We start from the raw sequence: 19,288 nt of genomic DNA, 5'->3' as shown, positions 1-19,288 counted from the left end.
TTGTGCTGGCCTCCTGTAAGGTTTCTGCTTCAAGGGATGTCTGGCTGCTATTTTGGTCCTGTCCTTTTTAGTGGTTCCAAGAGAAGCTCTGATTTCAGGCCTCTTGTTGGGTCCCTGGGGCTAGGGCTCTATAGTTTTGCTTCTTCCTAGGCTCTGGAGCAAGCTACCTGGGCCCTTTGCCATCCTTGACTCCTGTGGTGACTGGGATAGGTTCGCCCCCCCTTGCCTCTCTGTCTCTTTTTTTTTTTTTTTTTGCCTTTTGGAGGGCAATTGGGGTTAAGTAACTTGCCCAAGGTTACACAGCTAGTTTTTTTGTGTGTGGGTGTTTAGTGTCTGAGGCCGGAACCGAACTCAGGTCCTCTTGACTCCAGGGCCAATGCTTTACTCACTGCATCACCTAGCCGCTCCTTCTCTGTCTCCTTCTTACATGAAACCAGGTATCAGGCCTCTTAGAGGGCCACTGGCCTCTATGGGCTTTCTGGGCCTGTCTCCCTGTGCAGTGAGCTACGAGGCCTGGCTCAGTCTCTTGCTGCTTCAGTATTCCAGGGCCAAGATCTCACTGGCTTAAGGCCCCAGTTCCAGTGAGTACTGGCTTCCTCCTCTGTTTTGTCTCTGTGTAGAACTCTGCAGGCTCCTGGCAATTGCCCTGTGCAATCCTGGACTGGATAGAGTCCTCTAATAATCTTTCTCTTTTGGTTTTATTTATCATTATTCCTCCTGGTTTATTTTTAGATTTTTGCTGGCGTTTTTGTGGGCGAGCTGTGTTCCCTTAGGGGGATAGGATAGGGGTGGGGAACCTGCGTCCTTGAGGCCACATGTGGCCCCCTAGGTCCTCAAGTCCCTTTGACTGATCAAAGGACCTATACCATGTGTGGCCTCAAGGCCACAGGTTCTATACCCCGCCCTAGACCCTTTAACACCCTCTTAATGGGAAGACTTCAGGGCTCTGGCCAGGCAGGGAGTCTTAGGTAGAGCAATTATTTGTTTCTCAGTCCTTTTTTGGTCCTGCCTGTCTGACTCTTTATGACATCATTTGGGGTTTTCTTGGCAAAGATACTCCTCAAAATTATAGAGGGGACATGATCTGCTTTATCTGAAGGAGCTACGCATTGATGAAATTCTAGGTCCTTCCTTTCTGGTCTCTTCTGAGGTCTGGCAGGACAAGACTCCTGTCATTTATCATGTTTTTCAGACTTCCTCTGGATAAGCTTGTATTTGGGTTTTCCAGCTCCTGACTTCTCCCAGGCTGGTGGAAGGAGGGCTGACCCAGGGACTGGTTCCTTCCTTGAGCTGGGAGTGGGGTAGGCTTGGGGAGGGGGCCTAGGCCACTTCTCCTACTCCTTCTAGCTGCTCCATCCCTCTGACCCCTCCATCCCTCCGACCCCTCCATCCCTCCCACTCTTGGCTGACCCTTCACCTTTATGACCTCTGTCCCTAGCCCACTGACCCCTGAAACTCTCCCAGTCCATCTGTCTGATGGTTCTCCCACCTCCATCCTTTGACTTCTCTACCTCAATTAATCTGACCCCTGACCCTTTTTTCCCTCCACCTCCCTGCTCTTCCATTCTTATGGCTCCTGACCCTCTCTGTGTTTTCTCTAGCACCCTACCATGGCATTTTGGACCCAGCTGATGTTGCTGCTTTGGAAGAATTTCATGTATCGCAGGAGAAAGCCGGTAATGGGCGGGGGCGGGGGAGAGGAGGGGTCCAGCTTAAACCCAGGCTTTCTGGATCCTTGGAGCCCTGCTCTTTGAGGGGCTTTGGAGGAGTTCCTGGCAGCCCCTGCATTCTCTCTACAACCCCTGCCTCCTGCCTCCCCCTCCCCCAGGTACAGCTGGTCATCGAGCTGCTCTGGCCCTTGTTCCTTTTTTTAATTCTGGTTGCTGTCCGTCAGTCCCACCCACCCTTCGAGCATCATGAGTGTGAGTAGACTCCAGAACCTGGTCCCCTACTTTCCCCCATTTCTTCCAGAAAGCCTTCCTTGATTTCCCCAACCCAGAGGGGAAGCATGTCCTTCTCAGAACCTGAGCCTGCCTCTGTCTCTCCAATTCCTGCTCCCCTGCCCCTCCACCCAACCCCAACATTCTGCTTCCTCTGCTCCATGCCTGCTTCTCACTCACCTCTGACCCCTCTGTCTCTCCCACCCTCCTCTCTAAACTTTCACCCTGGCTCCTTCCTTTTTCCTGCCCATGTGCCTACTCTCTTCTCACATTTACTGCCCTCAACCCCTGTCATTCCATCTCCCCATTCTCTTAGTATTAGGAATTCATCAGTGCACATTTGATGTGCTTTGGGGGGGGGGTGTTTTTAACTTTGGGGCTTTTGTCCCTCTGTTGCCCTCGTCTCTGGCTGACTTTCCTTCTCTCCGATCCCTCCTATCCTTGACCCTCTGGCCTTGATGTCCTCTGCTTCTAGGCCCCTGTTCCTCTGCCTCCCTATTATCATCTCCCCATGCCCCTGAACCCTCTCTGAACTAGCCCCAAGCCCTTAGGCCCCATCACTATGATCTGGTCCCTTTCATGCCCCTGTCCATCCCCCACAGATCTCTGTGGCCCATCCATTCCTTTCCTTCCATGTATCTTATCCTCTTTCCTTTCAACTCCCCTGCATTCCCATGTATTTGGGCAGGCAGTACCCAAGGGTCCCACGGGCTCCCCAAGGGCAGGGGTCTGTGGGTGAAATAGGGCCTGGTGGGGCAGATGTTCTCTGACCCGTCCTCATGTACACAGGCCACTTCCCCAATAAGCCTCTGCCCTCGGCAGGCATGCTTCCCTGGTTCCAGGGCCTCCTCTGCAACATGAACAACCCCTGCTACCGCTACGCCACGCCTGGGGAGACCCCTGGAGTACTGAACAACTTCAATGAGTCCTTGTGAGTGAGCAGAGCTGAGTGCAGGAGGGCCGGGGGCAGGGAGCAGGGAGCAGGATGGGAGACAGGGAAGGCTCCCCAGGAGGTTGGAGCGGTGGCCTCTGGATCTCATTCTGCCGCTGGCTGTGTCAGGACCTCGCTTCCTTTCATCCTCCTTCTCCTACCCCTGCAATAATGGAGCTGGACTGTGGCTCTCTGAGGACCTTCCCAGGTCTGAGATGGTGTGCTCTAAGCATCTTTCTAGCCCTGATATCCCAGGTCTAGCGTCTAGGTTCTAAGGGCCTTTCCAGATCTGGCATTCTGCCAAGTCAGTTTTATTCTATTCAATTCACATTTATTGGTCAAGGTAAATGCATGTGTTAAGGGCTCTGTGCTGAGCCATGGGGGTCCAGAAACCACAAAGGCTTTCATTGTAGGAGAGGAAGCAACATGCACATTGACAAATAAATATAAAAAACTTACAAAGTACAAGGTCATTGGGGGACGACTGAGGGGGTTCCAGAAACTGGGGATACTAGGAAAGGCCTCACATAGGAAGCAGGGCTTGAGTTGAGCCTTGAAGTAAGTTAGGGATTGTAGGAAGAGGCAGGTGGGGAGGGCAGGCAGACCTGGCAGGGTGGACATGCACAGAGATGGGAGAAGGGCTATCAAGGCCAGTGTGCCTGAAGCATACCAATGTAAGAAGAGGAATAAATGAGTAGACCAGAGCTGGGTTTGAGGGCTTTAAATGCCAGTCATTGTATTTCAGAGGTAGTAGGGAGTCATTGGAAGTTTTTGATCTGGGGAGTGACATGATCAGACTTAAGCTTTAAGAATATCAAGTGGGCAGCTGGTGGCCTGGGCATGCTTGAGGAAAGAAAGCCAGTTAGTAAGCTGTTTTAATAGTCTAAGCCAGAGGGGATGAGGGCATTAACATTGGGGTAGGGGAGATAAAAAAATGTCCTCTGGGTAGGAAGTAGCAGGGCTGGGTGGGAAGACTTAGAAAATGCTTGGGGGTGGGGAAATGAAGGACTGGAGAGTCAGAGATAAGCTAAAGGTTGCCATTCTCTGTCTGAGTCCCCTGATACCTACTTTCCAGGATCTCCAGGCTCCTGGCTGATGCCCGGCTAGTGCTGAGCAGCCCCAATACTCGGAGGACCCTTAGAAGCTTCGGGAAACTGATGCCTTCCCTGAAACCGATCCAGGGGTCTGGTGAGCGGAAGAGGTGGTGGTGCTGTAGTTGGGGGACAGGGGTGGGTGATGTAACTGCTGTAGGGTGGACATGCATGGGGTTGTCAGATCAGGGGTAGTATCCCAAGAGTTATGATGGCACTGGGCCTGGAGTCAGGAAGGCCTGAGTTCAAATCCAGCCTTAGACACTTACTAGCTTTAGTCTGACCTTGAACAAGTAATTTTTTTAATTTAATTTTTGTTTTCTTCTCAATTACATGTAAACAAAAAAATTTAACATTTTTTTTTATTTTGAGTCTGTCTTGACTGAACATCCAAGTTATCTGGAAAACACAAAGAATTGTCTAGAAGGGAGATGGGGCATTCTATATAAGAGTCACTATTAGAGAAATTTGAGAGAATTTGTGAGACAGTGAATTAATTCACTGAGAGAACACCCCAAAACACACCAAGTTAGATAGTTCTGCCCTTGTCTTTAGTCTGACTTTAGCATGAAGTACTAAACTGCCAGTCTAAGAATTAGATACCACTGTTTAGATGGCATAAATTTTAGGCCAGCTTTGGCACCATTTCCTGTTAATTTTTATTTGTGCCATGTTATGTTTTCTCTTTTGGTACTAGGAAAAGTGGAAACAAAATGTTCATTGAAATATTTTTAGGGGGAATGAGAATGGTTTAAGGATCAGTAATAATTCTCCCAGAATGTATTTTTCTTATTTCAGCATGAACTTGTAGTCACTCTGTCTTTGTTTATGTTGCTAGAATTTAGATCGACTTTAAATAGAATTCTGTGTTCATGTTGTTTTTAATAAATTGTGTACATACCAAAAAAATTTAAGTTCTATATTCTCTTCCTCCTTTTCCCCTTCCCCCTTCCTTGAGAAGGCAAGCAATTTGATATAGTTTATACATGTGCAGTCATGCAAAACATTTCCATAGTAGTCATGTTGCAAAAGAAAACACAGCCCAAAAAAAACCCCAAGAATAATAAAATTTAAAAAGTATGCTTCAGTTTGCACTCAGACTCCAGAGTTCTCTCTCTGGAGGTGGATAGCATTTTTCAGCATAAGTCCTTCAGAATTTGTCTTAGATTATTGTATTACTGAGAATAGTTAAGTCATTCATGGCTGATCATTGCACAGTATTGCTAGTGTGGTGTTCAATGCTCTCCAGGTTCTGCTCATTTCACTTTGCATCAGTTCATGTAAGTCTTCCTAGGTTTCCCTGAAAGTATCCTTGAACAAGTCGTTTAACCTCAGTTTGCCTCAGTTTCCTGAAATGTAAAATGGGGAGAATTAGTACCTACCCTTCTCAGGGTTGTTGTGAGGCTCAAATAAGATAGTATTCATAAAGCACCCAGCACGGTGCCTGGCACATACTAGACCATATATAAATGCTTATTCCTCCCTTCCTCCTTTCTCCTTCTTAGAAAGAAGCTGAATGCCTGGGGGCCAGTGGTTGGCCTTTTCTGTCTTTCCCAATGAGGCAGTGGGAGAAGTGAATTTGGAGTTCAGAGACATAGGTTCAAATCCCAGTTCCACTACTTACTAACTGGGTGACTTTGGGCAGGTTACTTCTCTTCTCTTTGGTCCTCAGTTTCCCCTTCTATGAAACAGGGGTAACAATTCCTGCCCTGCTTCCCTCACAGAAATGCTATTAGGATGAGATGAAAGAATGAATTTGAAAAATGCCTTCTGAAGCTGTGAAGTGTAATCTAGGACTTTGTAAATGGTAAAGTGGCTTGTAAACTACACTTTGTAAACTGTAAAGGGCCTCACAGATTGTAAAGCTCTCTCCACACATGCACATTAGATGTTAAAATATGTGTACATAAATATATATCTATATATACATACACATTCTATATTATTTCATTGTATTATGTATCATACAATATAATAATATATTATAATGTATATACATATAAACATATATATCGATACCCATATCTACCTATCTTTCCATCTCTCTGTAAAACATTATGATTGTGACTTTCTCCTCCTCAGCCCTGCCAGTCCGAAGCTACCTGCTCCCAGGAGAGACCTTCTCAAAGTTCCTGCAAGAGAACACGTCCCTACCTCAGTCTCTGGCAGAGGAACTTCTAGAGACCCAGCTTAGCTTGCAAGGGGTAAGTAAGGCCTGGGGTCCAGAGAGACTAAGGGGGAAAATTCTTGAGCCAGAGAGTTGTCATGGGTGGGAAGGGACAGCTGTAGGGACAGGGATGAGGGCATGTGAAGGGGCAGTGACTCGGTAGGCAGTAGTGGATTTGGGAAGACATGTAAGAACTTCCAAGTGACCTGAGCTGAGCCAGAACCGTTTATATAACAACCACAGTGACATGAGAACACACAACTTGGAAAGACTTTGGGACTCTGACCACCAATTCACCCGCCCCGATTCCAGTGGACTAATGATAAAACATTGTCCCACCCACCCATCCCTGTAGAGGAGTGAAAGACTTAGGGGGCAGAAGGAGACTTTTTCTGGATATGATCACTGTGGAAATTTGTTTTGACAACCCATGTTTGTAATAGGGGTTTTCTCTTTTTCTTTCTTATGAGGGGAGCGGGGGAAGAAGAGAGGGGCAGATTTTCATTCATTGAAAATAAAATTTAATGGGGGTGGCAGTGAATAGAGCACCAGCCCTGGAGTCAGGAGGACCTAAGTTCAAATCCAGCCTCAGACACTCAACGCTTAGTAGTGTGACCTTGGGCAAGTCACTTAACCCCAATTGCCCTGCCTTCTCCCCTCCAAAAAGCAAATATATATATAATTTAAAAGAAATCAAAGATGGGGCATGGTGAATAGAGTCCTGGATTTGGCATCAGAGAGACTTGGGTACTTGTTATGTGACTTTGGATAAGTCACTTAACCCCTCTGAACTTCACTTTACTTATCAGTACCTCCCAGGGTGGTTGTGAGAACCAAGGAGATAATGTATATAATCACCTGCTTTGCAAACCTGTCTGGCTCTATCCCCTTCCCTTGGTGACCCCACCTGCCCCTTCTCCAGCTGCCCCCAGCTTTGCCTTTGCCAGACCTGGTCTGCAACGCTTCCTTGCTGAGCACATGGCTCCGTGCCTCCGACGCCCTGCAGCAAGGCCTGTGCGCCCTCCCACCAGCAGAGCTCCGAGCCTTGGGGGCCAGCTTCCTGTCCCAGGCAGACCCAGACCAGCTGCTTGCTGTGAGTCCAGGGTGCTGCTGGGAGTCAGGGGGGAGGAGGTTTGTCTTGCTGGTGCTTTGGGCCTGAGGAAAGGCTGCCCCGAGAGGAGAGGGGTTTGTTGTGGGAGGAGAGAGAAGCCTTGGTGTCTGGCCTGAACCTGCTTTGCCCTGGCCCTGGGACCATCTTTTAGCTCCCTTGTGTATCGTTCTTTCCATCTGTGCATCCCTTCATCTGCCATTTACTCTGTCTCCATCTTTCCACCTCTCTGTCTTCCCCTCTGTCTCTCTGCCTTTGTCTGTCCCTCTGCTTTTCACTCCACCTGTTTCTTGGTCTGTCAATCCTTCTGTCTGCCTGTTCTTCTGTCTGTCCCACCATCCATCTGCCCATCTCTCTGTTTGTTGGTCCCCATGATTGTTAGCCCCTCCATCTGCCTTCATCTCCATCATTCTGTCTCTCCTGTTTGTCCCCTTGGCTTTCCCTTCGTGGGCCCTGAAGGCCAATCAGAGACAGCTGAGCCCCCAGGCTGTGGCCTCCTTCTTGGAGGCTTGGGAGGCCACAAGTAGAGAGGTAAGAGGCTCTCCCTGTGCTCCTCCCCCAGGGAGGGGGTGGGTGGCTCCCCAGAGGGCCAAATGCATCCCCAGATGCTGAGGCAATAGGGGTGGGGAGGAATGGGACAAAAATACCCAAGGGGTGGGAGTGTAGGTGAAGACCTGGGAGAAGAAGGCTGGCTCCAGTGGGGCTAGGTCCCCGAAGGGAAGGTGAAGGAGACAAAATTTCAAGTGTGTCTCTGCAAAAAGAATTCAAAGGCTTTGGAGTCAGTGGACCAGAATTCATTTCGTAGGCCTTCAGGGATCGGTGACCTTGAGAAGAACAGATGAGATGAAGTCTAAATTCAAGCCTAAATTTGATGGTTTCTAGACTAGGGAGTTCAGGTCAGACTGGGTCAGGTGAGGCCCTGCACCCCAGGTGAAAAGTTCCCATCCCTGAGCCCTCCCATACCTCTCTGGGGCCTGCTGCCCCTCTGCCCCTCCAGCTCTCTACCCTGTCCAGCTTGGCAGAGCTTAGAGCAGAGCTGCGCAGGACCCCAGGTCCAGGCGGCCCCATGGAAGGAGTGTCTCGAGTCCTGTGTGGAAAGTCCCAGGATCGAGGAGTTGAAATCCCCTCCCTCAACTGGTATGAAGACGACAACCTGAAGATGATGTTGGGACAGGGCCAAGGAAGACTGTCCTCTCCCATGGACAACAGTACCAGTGAGTCAAGTTCTCATCACTTCCCAGCCCACCCCAGTTCATCCTGACTCCCTCATGAGGGAGTGCTATACCAGGGCAGTGTGGCTTAGTGAGAGGAATCATGGGCTTGGAGGTAGGAGAACCAGGCTGGAATCCTTGGGCCTCTCTGGGTCTCAGTTTTCTCCTCTGTAAAATGGGGATAACAGTTCCTGCCTGGAACTCCTCACATGTTGATGAGATTAATACCACCCTGACCATCCCTCCCCCTGGGGGACCAAAGGACTCATTATTGGGGCAGGGGGTTAGAGAGGTGGGTGGGTGATGTTATGTGAGGAAGGAGGCATATTCTCTATTTTTTTGCTTTTTTTTGGAGGGAGGAAGGTAGGGCAATTAGGGTTAAGTGACTTGCCCAAGGTCACACAGCTAGTAAATGTTAAGTGTCTAAGGCTAGATTTGAACTCAGGTCCTCCTGACTCTAGGGCCAGTGCTCTATTCACTGAGCTACCTAGCCACCCCCAAGGAGGCATATTCTATGAGGTGGACAAGAGGCTTAATCAGGAGGCATTGTCCTAAGGTAGAAGGAGCCCTAAATCAGGAGTTAGGAGTCCTGGCCCTGACTGTAACTTGCTTTGTGATGTCCAGTTTTTCTCTTCTCTGAGCCTCAGTTTCCCCATCTGTAAAATAAAGGGGTGGGACTCTAATGTGGTAGCAGTAACACTGTATTTGCAGTCAGACAGCCTGGGTTCAGATCCCAGCAGGGCTGATTACTGTCTCTGTGACTCAGTGGGCTTCCTTTCCTCGTCTGTCAAGGTCCCTTCCAGCTCTGACAGTCCATGATTCCATGACTCTCAATTGGAGGTTATCCAGGGCTCCCCCTCTTCTTCCCCTTTCCAAACACCCAGGTCCCTTCTGCCAGAAGCTAATTGAGTCCATGGAGGCACATCCCATATCTCGGCTCCTTTGGTGGCGGCTCAAGCCCCTTGTTCTTGGCAAGATCCTGTATACACCCGATACACCGTTCACGAGGAGAATCATGGCTGAGGTGAGTGGGGACTCCACCTCTCCCAGAGCCCGAGTTCTGGCTGTGTGGTTCAGGATCCCATCCCACTCTGCTGTCTGTGACCTCTGGACCTCCCCATCTGTGACCTGGGCCCAATCATTCCTCCTTGCTCTCACAGATGGGGAGACAGTCCTAGAGAGGAAGGTGCTATGGAGGAGCCCAGGGGTCCTAACAGAGCCCGGGCTTAATTAGAAGCAGCCTGGAGACTCCTGAGTTCTAGCCATGTCATTTAACTAGTGAGATGAAGAGGTGACTTCTCTGATTCCTCATTGCTTTTTCTGTAAGATGTAGGGAATGGACAAGATGGTAGGCAAGGTCACTTCCTTGACAGTCTGAGTTTTATGTTCTAAAGTCCCTTCTACGTCTGATACTCTTGTGTTTTCTGTTCTAAGATCCCCCTCAGGTTTAAGGTCCCAAATTATCCATCCCCCTGTCCACATCACCCCAGCTCTGATGCTCTGTGTTCGATGACCCTTCCACCCTCTGACATTTGGGGTTCTCAGGGCTCTCCCAGCTCTGACATCCTGTGTTCTAAGGGCTCTCCCAGCTCTGACATCCTGTGTTCTAAGGGCCCTCCCACCTCTGACACTATTCATCTTTGTCCTAGCTCTGCTACCCACTGGCTTTTCCTATCTTTGTGTCAATTTGTTCTGTAATTTGAGGTTGCTCCTCTATGTCCTGTCAGCCACTGGGAGGATCGGGCGAAAGAACAGATGAGAATAAAGGGTCACTTTCTTGAAGAAATGATAGAACTATGAAAACCTGGCTCCTCTCCCTTGGTCTCTTGTGGTTTCTCTCCCTTTTCCCTCTCTTCCCCTCTCTTTCTCTCTCTCTTCTTTCCCTTCTTACCTTCCTTTCTCCCCTTTCTCTCTTTCCTTCTCTCTTCTCTCTCTTTCTCTTTCTCCTCTCTCCTTCCTTTTGTCTCTCTCTCCTTTCCCTTCCTCCCCCCTCTTCTCTCTCTTCCCTCTTTCACTTTCTTCTCTCTCTCTCTCTCTGTGTCTCTGTCTCTGTCTCTGTCTCTCTCTCTCTTTCTCTCTCTCCCCTACCCCTTACCTCCTCTTTCTCTCCTGCTCTCACCTCACCTCTACCTAGGGAGACGAGAACAGAGCACCCAGCTCTGGTTGAGGAGGCAGGGGGCAGTTGGGAAGGGGCCTGCCCAAGTTCCTTTCTGTCTGTGTGTCTGTCCAGGTGAACCAGACATTCCATCAGCTGGCCCTGTTGAGGGAGCTTCATGGTCTCTGGATGGAGCTTGGACCCCAGATCTCCAGCTTTATGAACAGCAGTGCCGAAGTGGCGCTCCTTGAGGTAGGGATAGGCTAGTGGCCCCCGGGAGGTTTGGGGTGTCCAGGATCACAAGAGCCAGGAGGCAGCCTGGGGCAGTGTGGAGGGGGATGGATTTGCAGTTAGAGTATTCTGTGAGGGAGGGATACACACTCTGTTACTACCCAAGTGACTGTGGACAAGTCACCTTATCTTTCCTGGCCTCAGTCTAGCTGGCCTCCAAGGTCATTTCCAACTGTAGCTCGAGAGTTTTGATTTCATGAACAGGCATTCATTCAGTACCTACTACATACTTATCCCTAGGAACTGAGACTAGGATAGAAAGAATAATGGGCTGGGAGTCAAGGGACCTGGGATCTAATACCATGTTTTTTTTTAACCATGTTCCTTCCCGTCTCTGGCTTTCTTCTGAAAGAGTGTAGGATTTCAAGTCAGAATGCCCGCATTCAAATGTTGGTTCTGTGACTTACCTGGAATGATCTGGGGCAAGTCACTTTCCCAGCCTGAGGCTCAAATTTCCTCTTGTATAAAAATGATCTCCCAGCCCTGGCATCTTGTGTTCTAAGGGCCCTCCCAGCTCTGACATCCTGTGTTCTAAGGGCCTGCCCAGCTCTGACATACTGTGTTCTAAGGTCCTCCCAGCTGACATTAGATGTTCTAAGGTCCTTCCTGGGTCCCTGTCATAGGGTAGAAAGAGTACTGGCCTTGTAGTCAAAGGACAAGTCATTCTCTGAGCCTCAGTTTCCTGATATGTGAAATGGGGGGGCATTGAACTAGATGACCTCTGAGATCCTTTCCCCTCTGGCTCTGTGATCCTAAATTCTGTCACCTGAATGCAAAATCAGTTTTCCAAACACCAAATTCTTTGGAAGCCCAGAGGAGGGAGATATCTCTGGGGCCTGGAGGGGTCAAGGAAGGCTTCCTGGGAAAAAGCAGGTAAGTGAGGACTGGTTTTGGAGAGGAAGAGAACAGGAGTGGGGCATTCCAGGGGTATGGGAAGAGCATGGATTGGACATAAGGGTGGAAAATGGGGTCAGGGCCAGGTACCCAGCTAAGGGACTTCCCCCTCCCCCTGCTTCTCCAGAGGGTGTTCCAGAGGCTGAGACAGCCCAGGAACAGGACATCGGCCCTCCGCACCTTTCTGGGCTTAGATGGGAGTGGCTCCAGCTGGAAAGAGGTTCATGAAGATGTAACGCTGATAGTGGACAAAGTGGGGAAAGTCCTGGAGGTGAGATGGCGCCCATCTCAAGTTCCCCGCCCCCAACTCTTCCTATTTCCAGTTCTCCTACATGCACAGAGGTGGTAAGTGAGGCAGTAGCTAGAGTGTGGACTCAAATACTAGGTGTATGACCCGGGGCAAGCCATGCTAGCTGCCTCAGTTTCCCCAGTTGTAAAATAAGTATGTTAATAATAGCTCCTGTTTCACAGGGTTATTTTAAGCATCAAATGAGATAATAGTTGTAAAAGTGCTTAGCAAATCTTAAAACAATGAAGATGGTGGTGGTGGTGGTAATGATGATGATGGCTGACATTTAAACAGTGCCTGCCATAGGCCAGGCACTGTTGAGAGTGTTTTACAGATAGTTCATTTGATTCTCACCACAATTCTGGAATGTAAATGCTATTATCATTCCCATTTTATAGATGAAAAAACTGAGGCAGAGGTGAAGTGACTTACCTAGGGCCACACATCTGGGAAGTGTCTGAGGCCACATTTTAACTCAAGTCATCCTGTTGGGGACTCCCAGTGTGGAAACTCCCTCCATGGATCCGGATCAGGGACTGGCCATTCTGTAACTTCCAGGCTCAGAGTCTGGCCCGGAGCATGGAAAGCAGGTCTTCCTGACTCTCCATCCACTCCTGCACAGAGTCTGTACAAAAACACTTATGAAATACCAGCTCTGGGCAGAAGTACCTACTGTGCTCAGCTCTGGGGGAGGTCAGGCTCACGAATCCCTGACCCAGTTTGAGGGTGAAACACTAACACAGATATTTGTGATTGTTCTCCATAAATGCATAGTGATTGATTGGTGATCCATCCAGCAGAGAGCAACATAGTACCTGAAGGTTGCTATAGACCAAAGGATCAGGGAAGACTTGGAAGAGGTGGCATTTTGATCAAGCAAACAAGCATTTATTAAGTGCCTTCTGTGTACCAAGCACTGAACTTAGTGCTGGGGATACAAAGACAAAGATGAAACAGTCCCTGCCCTCAGGGAGATTATATATTGGGGGGGGGGTGCTACAGCAGATATACAGAGAACCAAAATAAATACCTGGTGGGGTCCGGGCAAAGCAAGGAAGGCTCCCGGGAGGAGGCAGGCTTTGAGCTGAGATGAAGAATAAGACAGTAACAAATGTATGGCCCATCCTGTCCTTGCCCCAGCCCACCCCACATGTATATACACAGAATACACAAATACATTTGTGCACAGTGCATGCATACACACGTGTGTGCAGTCATATATCCATGCTACACATGCATACATACACACATGCATCTTGGACTTTTCCCGGGTTTCTGGCAAACTAATCTCCCACAGGAAGTCTAGAATCTCCCCACGCTGCTTCTCCTCCCCATACAGTGTGTTTCTCTGGACAAGCTGGAGCCGACACTGACGGAGGACAATCTGATGGCCCGGGCCGTGGAGCTGCTGGAGCAGCGGCGCTTCTGGGCTGGCATTGTCTTCCTGGGGCTCCAGGACGGGGGAGCCCCCCTTCACATCCGCCTCAAGATCCGCATGGATATCGATGATGTCACCAGAACTAATAAGATCAAAGACAGGTTGGAGGTGGGGTCGGGAGGCTGAGGTGGTTCACCCTGGACTTGTGTGAGTGAGCAGCAGGGCAGCCTGGTCACTCTGGTCCCAGGCCCATCTCACTGCTGTTCTCTGTGCTAAGGGCTCTCCCTGCTCTGACATTCCATGTTCTAAGCTCCTTTCCAGCTCTACTGTTGTGTTAGAGGAGGCCGAGGACTGGTTCTTTCTCTGGAGGGGGTGGACCTGTTGCCGGGGTGGGGGGGGAGGGGGGTTGGAGATCCTTGCTCTGTTAGGCCTTTCTAGGGAAGGGAGGAACCTGAGCCTGGAGTACCAGGGACAGTGTTTAGTTAACCTAGAGTAGTATTTGCCATTGTCCCTACCTGCTCTGCACAGGTTCTGGGACCCAGGCCCAGCCGCAGATCCTGTCATGGACATGCGCTATGTGTGGGGTGGCTTTGTCTACCTTCAGGACCTCCTGGAGGGGGCAGTCGTGCGGGTGCTGAACAACTCTGCCCGCCCTGCCAGCATCTACCTGCAGCAGATGCCCTACCCCTGCTATGTGGATGATGTGTGAGTGGCCCCCACCCCAGGCTTTCCCCTGTTCCCTCTCATCCCCCTGAGCAGATCACCATCTGTACCTAGGCTCACTAGGGCACATGGGTATCCTGTGCCCCTGATGGACGTCCCCACCCTGGGCCAGACCTGAGAGAAGGAGCTGTCAGACTAGGGTTCTGTGTTGAGAGGAAGGTCAGGGTGACGTCCGGGCCCTTCCCTCCCTCTGCCCCACAGATTCCTGCGTGTGCTGAACCGGTCACTGCCACTGTTTCTGACCCTCGCCTGGATCTACTCTGTGGCGCTGACTGTCAAGGGTGTCGTTCAGGAGAAGGAAGCCCGTCTGCGTGACACCATGCTGGCGATGGGCCTGGACCGCAGTGTCCTCTGGGCCAGCTGGTTTATCAGCAGCCTCTTGCCGTTCTTGGTCAGCAGCAGTTTTCTTGTTTTTATCCTCAAGGTAAGACTGGTATCCACTCACTCGGAGCCCCCCACCTCAGATCCAGGCTCCCCCTCTCTCCCCGTAAACCTGGGCACCTCCTACCTGTTCCATCCCCCAAGCCCAGGCCTAGTCCATTTAGTCACTCCACCCAGAACCTCAGGAAAACTCTACTCACTCAGTTCTGTCCCCCATCCCTGGCTCTGTCCCTCACACACAAGGATCCCAGGTTCCTTCTCCCATATCCAGGACCTTCCACATTTCATTCCTTAAGCACAGAGCTCCCTCACACTCTATTTCCCATCCATATCCAGAGTTCCCCCTATCCCTCAGACCTAGGGACTCCAGAGTTCCTCTCCCATGCTGATGCCCCTCCCCACTTAATCATCTATGATGCCTAAGACCTTCCGACCCCATTCTATCCTTTGATCCCACCAGGATATCTCCCATTCCTAAAGTACCCCACCACCATCCCCCTTCAGTTCTAGGTCCCCCTTCCCCCATGCCCATGCCCCTATTCTATCCCTTAAACCAAGGGGCTCTCCCTATTTCATCCCCTAACCCAAGGGTGCCATACTCTGGGTGACCACCCTTCACCCTTTCCCACCCTGAGGCATCCAGACCAGCTCCCACGTTTTAACAGATGGAGAAACAGAGCAGTGACTAAGTGACTAGCAGAAGTTTACCCAGGCAGTAAGCATCTTGCCTCTAATCTTTACTGCTTACGCCATCTCGGGCAAGTGAATCAATCTCCATGGGCCTCATTTTCTTCCTCTGAGACCCTCTCTAGATCAGCGATCCTGTAACCCCTATACCCACAGCCCCTCCCAAGTCTTCTTTTCAGTTCCTGCTCTATTGGCCCCAAGTCCTAGGCCCCAGATTTGTTACTGCCCTGACCATCTCCCATTTCCCTGGGTTTGGGGCCCTCGCCCTCCCCCAGGCTCAGCCTAAGGGTAGGGAGAGAGGACATATGAACCCTTCAAAATGGTGCTGTAGACATGGGTGTGACTGGGTCACCTCCTTCCCTTCCTTTCTGCAGCAGGGGGACATTCTGCCCTATAGTGACCCCTTCCTTGTCTTCCTCTTCTTGGCCGCCTTTGCCATTGCCACCGTCTGCCAAAGCTTCCTGTTCAGCTCTGCCTTCTCCCATGCTAATGTAGCGGCTGCCTGCGGAGGTCTCCTTTACTTCACCCTCTACCTGCCCTATGTGCTCTGTGTGGCCTGGAGGGACCGACTGCCCCCAGCCCTGCGCCTGGTTGCGGTGAGGCTTGGGGTGTGCCTGTCCAGGAAGCCCTGAGGGGAGGGGAATGGAGCAGAGGGTGGCCTGGGCAGAGAAATGATGCCCTGGGCCTGTTTGCAGGGACTCCAGGTGGTGCCCAGCCTGTGGGCAGCAAGGGAAAGACCTATACCCACTCTGCCAGGGGGAAAGGTAGAAACATGCCTGCTCCCAATAGAGATCCCCCACTCCTCTGGATCCAACACTTCAGATACTTCACGTAGACTCCCATACCCCTTGACTTCTCCAAATACTCCATATAGACTTTTTCCTCCATAGGCCTCTTCCAAATGTTCCTTATGGATCCCAGGCACCTATAGATTCTGTAGTGCTATGGATCCCCCAGTGTTGTCATTAGCTTCCCCCTGGCCCAGTTTCTGTTCTCGAGGAATTATTTTCTTTCTGAAGTTTTTGATTCTCTATTTCCAGTTAGTTGACTTTCTTTCATAACTTTCTTGGTTTTTTTGGGCTGCTCTTATTTTTTTCTAATTTTTCCTTGATATCTCTTTCTTTTTGGAGGGCAATTGGGGCTAAGTGACTTGCCCAAGGTCACACAACTAGTTTTTTTGTGTTAAGTGTCTGCGGTTGGATTTGAACTCAGGTCCTCCTGACTCCAGGGCCGGTGCTCTATTCACTGCACCACCTAGCCTCCCCCTCTCTTATTTGATTTTTAAAGTCATTCTAAGTTCTTCTTTTGGTGCATAGGGCCATTTGACATTTCTCGTCGAAAAAGGAGCGACTTTTCTAGTTCCATTATCTTCCTCTGAATATGAACCCAGATCTCTGATCCCATAGTAACTGTCTGGGGTTGGGTTCTTTCTCCTTTGCTTACTCATTTTTATTTTAATTTTTTTTGTTTTATTTTGTTTTTAGCAGCTATTAGTGTAGTCCAGTTCTAGTCCCAAAGTATGGGGAATGATGCCCCAAGTCTCAGGTCCTTCTTACTGTTATTTTCTGAGGTCTGTCTCAGGGTCCAACCTTGGCTTCTCCTCTCCACTCTTAAGCCATGGCTAGAGCTCCCAGCCATGCTGTCCCACAAATTATCCTGCTCCCTGTGGTCCTTCGGGGGGCTATGAACTACAGCTGTCTTCTCTGCCCCGGGAACTAAAACCAGGGACTCTGGTCTCCTCCAAGTGTCCACAGCCAGCAGGGTCCCTGCCCCCACCACTGCACTCCCCAGGTGTGTGCTGGCTCCTTCCTCCAGCAGCTGCGTCTGGTCAGCACAGCTGTGCTTGGTGTCCCTCTACAGTGGAAGGACCTCAGCGGTCAGACCCCCACACTGTCCATGTGACCCCAGCCACCCCCAGCATCTGTTGATTTCCCCAGTAGGCCCAGAGGTGTTTGTGTTGTACTCAGCCAAACCTCTGGCCCTGGAGGTTGGGTCTTTCCTGGGGTCTTCTCAAATTGCCTTAGGAGGACAACTGTTTTACCTGCATTTATTTCTGCTGTTCTGGGGCGATGTTCTGTCTTTTTTTTTGTGGAGGAAATTTGGAGAGCCGAACATTTTCTGACCTACCCCGCCATCTTCCCAGAGTCCTCTCTCCTCACACTGTCTACAGAGCCTACCAAACCCTGAGGTTTCTCAAGCCGGCATTGTTCCATAGACCCTGCTGTTCTGACTAAAGAGCCTGAAACTTCCCTTTAGACCTCCTGTGCCCCCAGAGAGATCTCCCTTACAGCTTTCACACCTGCTAAAGACTCTAGCACTCCAACATGACCCAAGAACCCATCATGTTCCCTGGAGACTCCCCTAAGCCTGTACCAGGTCCCTCCTAGAGACTCTTCACGATCATAGACCACCCCAGGCCTCTTCTAGATGCCACACTCTCATTTGTCAGCTCAATTCAACATATATTTTTATTTTTAGATTTTGCTTTTTGCTTTTTGGAGGGGGAAAGGTAGGGCAGTTGGGGTTAAGTGACTTGCTCAAGGTCACATGGCTAGTTTTGTCTTAAGTGTCTGAGACTGGATTTGAACTCAGGTCCTCCTGACTCCAGGGCCAGTACTCTATTCACTGTGCCACCTAGCTACCCCTCAACATATGTTTATTTAGGAGCAATAGTTATGCCTACTCTCAAGTAAGTACTGTAACGTAAGAAATGTGATAGGTGCTTGAAACATAGACAGAAAACAAAAGCGTCCCTTCACCTGCAGATGCCTCGTGTTCCTTCTAGAACCTCATATGCTCTGTTTAGACTCCCTATGGCTCCAGAACATCTATAGACCCCACCACCCCCCATCCCCACAATAGATATCCTGTCCCTTATTGATAGCTCCTTTTTATCTATAGACCCTAGACTTTAGTCTGCCTCCCTCTGGGGGGCCAAGTTGTGCTAACCCCAGGCCCTGGCAGTTTGGGACAGGAATGGGCAGCCCTCACTGAGAGCTGGTGTTGTCAACCCCATTGGGTTCTGGGATCCTGGCCTTAGAACTGGATGGACTTGTGCCTGCCAAGGGCCAGGAAGCAGTGCCCCTGGCAGGGGGAAAGGGTGCCAATGGTGATGTCCACCTTTCCTTTATTCCTGGCTCTATAGAGCCTGCTGTCTCCAGTGGCTTTTGGCTTTGGCTGTGAGTACTTCTCCCTGTATGAGGAGCAGGGTGTGGGCATTCAGTGGCACAACATGGGCCGGAGCCCTGTGGCTGGTGATGGCTACAACCTGGCACTGTCTGAAGCTCTGCTGATCCTGGACGCTGGACTCTATGCTGTGGCCACCTGGTATATTGAGGCCATCTGCCCTGGTGAGGCCTGGAGAAAGACAGGGCCTGGGGCGGGGGGTTGGTATGGGGAGGCAAGACCTTTGGGTCCTGAGGTGTCCACTCTCCCCTACTCACCTTAGGTCAGTATGGAATTCCTCAGCCCTGGAATTTCCCCTTCCGGAAGAGCTACTGGTGTGGAGAGCTGGCATTGGTCAGCCTGGACCCAACCCATTCCAAGGATGACCCCCAGGGTAAGTCCTTCATTCCCCCCAACAGACTTCTCACACAACCATTGACCTCATGCCCCTAGAGGACAGGCCACCCTGTGTCTCTATTGGCCTATCCTACAGAGCTTTTGTGCCCTAATATATACCTTGGTCTCATGCTCCCCATAATCTCTACAGGGCCTTCATATCCCTATAGATCTCCTCCAGTTCATTACAGACCTGTCACACATCCCTAGAGACCCTTTACATCTCATATTGTTCAGTGCCTGGTGCCTGGTGAGCCCTTAACAAATGCTTGTTACTCTGAGTGACTGATACCCTTAAAGAGCAGCCCCACCTATATTCCTCCACAGCCCTTATGCCCCTTGATGCCGCTCTCACTCACTAAAAGACTAGGGACTCTCCACCTGGGGTCTGTGAACTTGTTTGTGTTTAAAAAAGAAAAAAAGTCTTTTGATAACTGTATTTTAACTGAATCCACTTCCTGGGCATTTTCTTTTGTACATTTCAGACCTTCTTTTGAGAAGGGGTCCATAGGCTTCACCAGCCTGAGTGCCAAAGGCACAG

General features: G+C 50.2%; 1 protein-coding gene across 1 annotated transcript in view; it reads left to right on the top strand.

The window, feature by feature from the left end:
• ABCA7 (ATP binding cassette subfamily A member 7) overlaps window positions 1-19,288 on the top strand; it is a 54,984-nt gene that overhangs the window by 11,665 nt on the left and 24,031 nt on the right. Inside the window, exons 2-18 of the mRNA XM_069101958.1 lie at window positions 1,602-1,676; window positions 1,829-1,922; window positions 2,730-2,871; window positions 3,947-4,059; window positions 6,045-6,166; window positions 7,052-7,222; window positions 7,697-7,768; window positions 8,235-8,451; window positions 9,333-9,472; window positions 10,679-10,795; window positions 11,856-11,999; window positions 13,357-13,556; window positions 13,924-14,100; window positions 14,320-14,542; window positions 15,561-15,782; window positions 18,332-18,536; window positions 18,635-18,745. Coding sequence (XP_068958059.1) covers window positions 1,611-1,676; window positions 1,829-1,922; window positions 2,730-2,871; window positions 3,947-4,059; window positions 6,045-6,166; window positions 7,052-7,222; window positions 7,697-7,768; window positions 8,235-8,451; window positions 9,333-9,472; window positions 10,679-10,795; window positions 11,856-11,999; window positions 13,357-13,556; window positions 13,924-14,100; window positions 14,320-14,542; window positions 15,561-15,782; window positions 18,332-18,536; window positions 18,635-18,745 — 2,536 coding nt within the window. The 5' untranslated portion in view covers window positions 1,602-1,610. The remainder of the gene's footprint in view (window positions 1-1,601; window positions 1,677-1,828; window positions 1,923-2,729; window positions 2,872-3,946; window positions 4,060-6,044; window positions 6,167-7,051; window positions 7,223-7,696; window positions 7,769-8,234; window positions 8,452-9,332; window positions 9,473-10,678; window positions 10,796-11,855; window positions 12,000-13,356; window positions 13,557-13,923; window positions 14,101-14,319; window positions 14,543-15,560; window positions 15,783-18,331; window positions 18,537-18,634; window positions 18,746-19,288) is intronic.

Source organism: Petaurus breviceps, unplaced genomic scaffold (genome assembly GCF_028583685.1).
Source record: "Petaurus breviceps papuanus isolate PSGF00001 unplaced genomic scaffold, PetGlider_PUasm1.0 523, whole genome shotgun sequence".
NCBI lineage: Eukaryota > Metazoa > Chordata > Mammalia > Diprotodontia > Petauridae > Petaurus > Petaurus breviceps.
The sequence above is the reverse complement of the archived record's forward strand: the minus strand, read 5'-3'. Positions and strand labels throughout refer to the sequence as shown.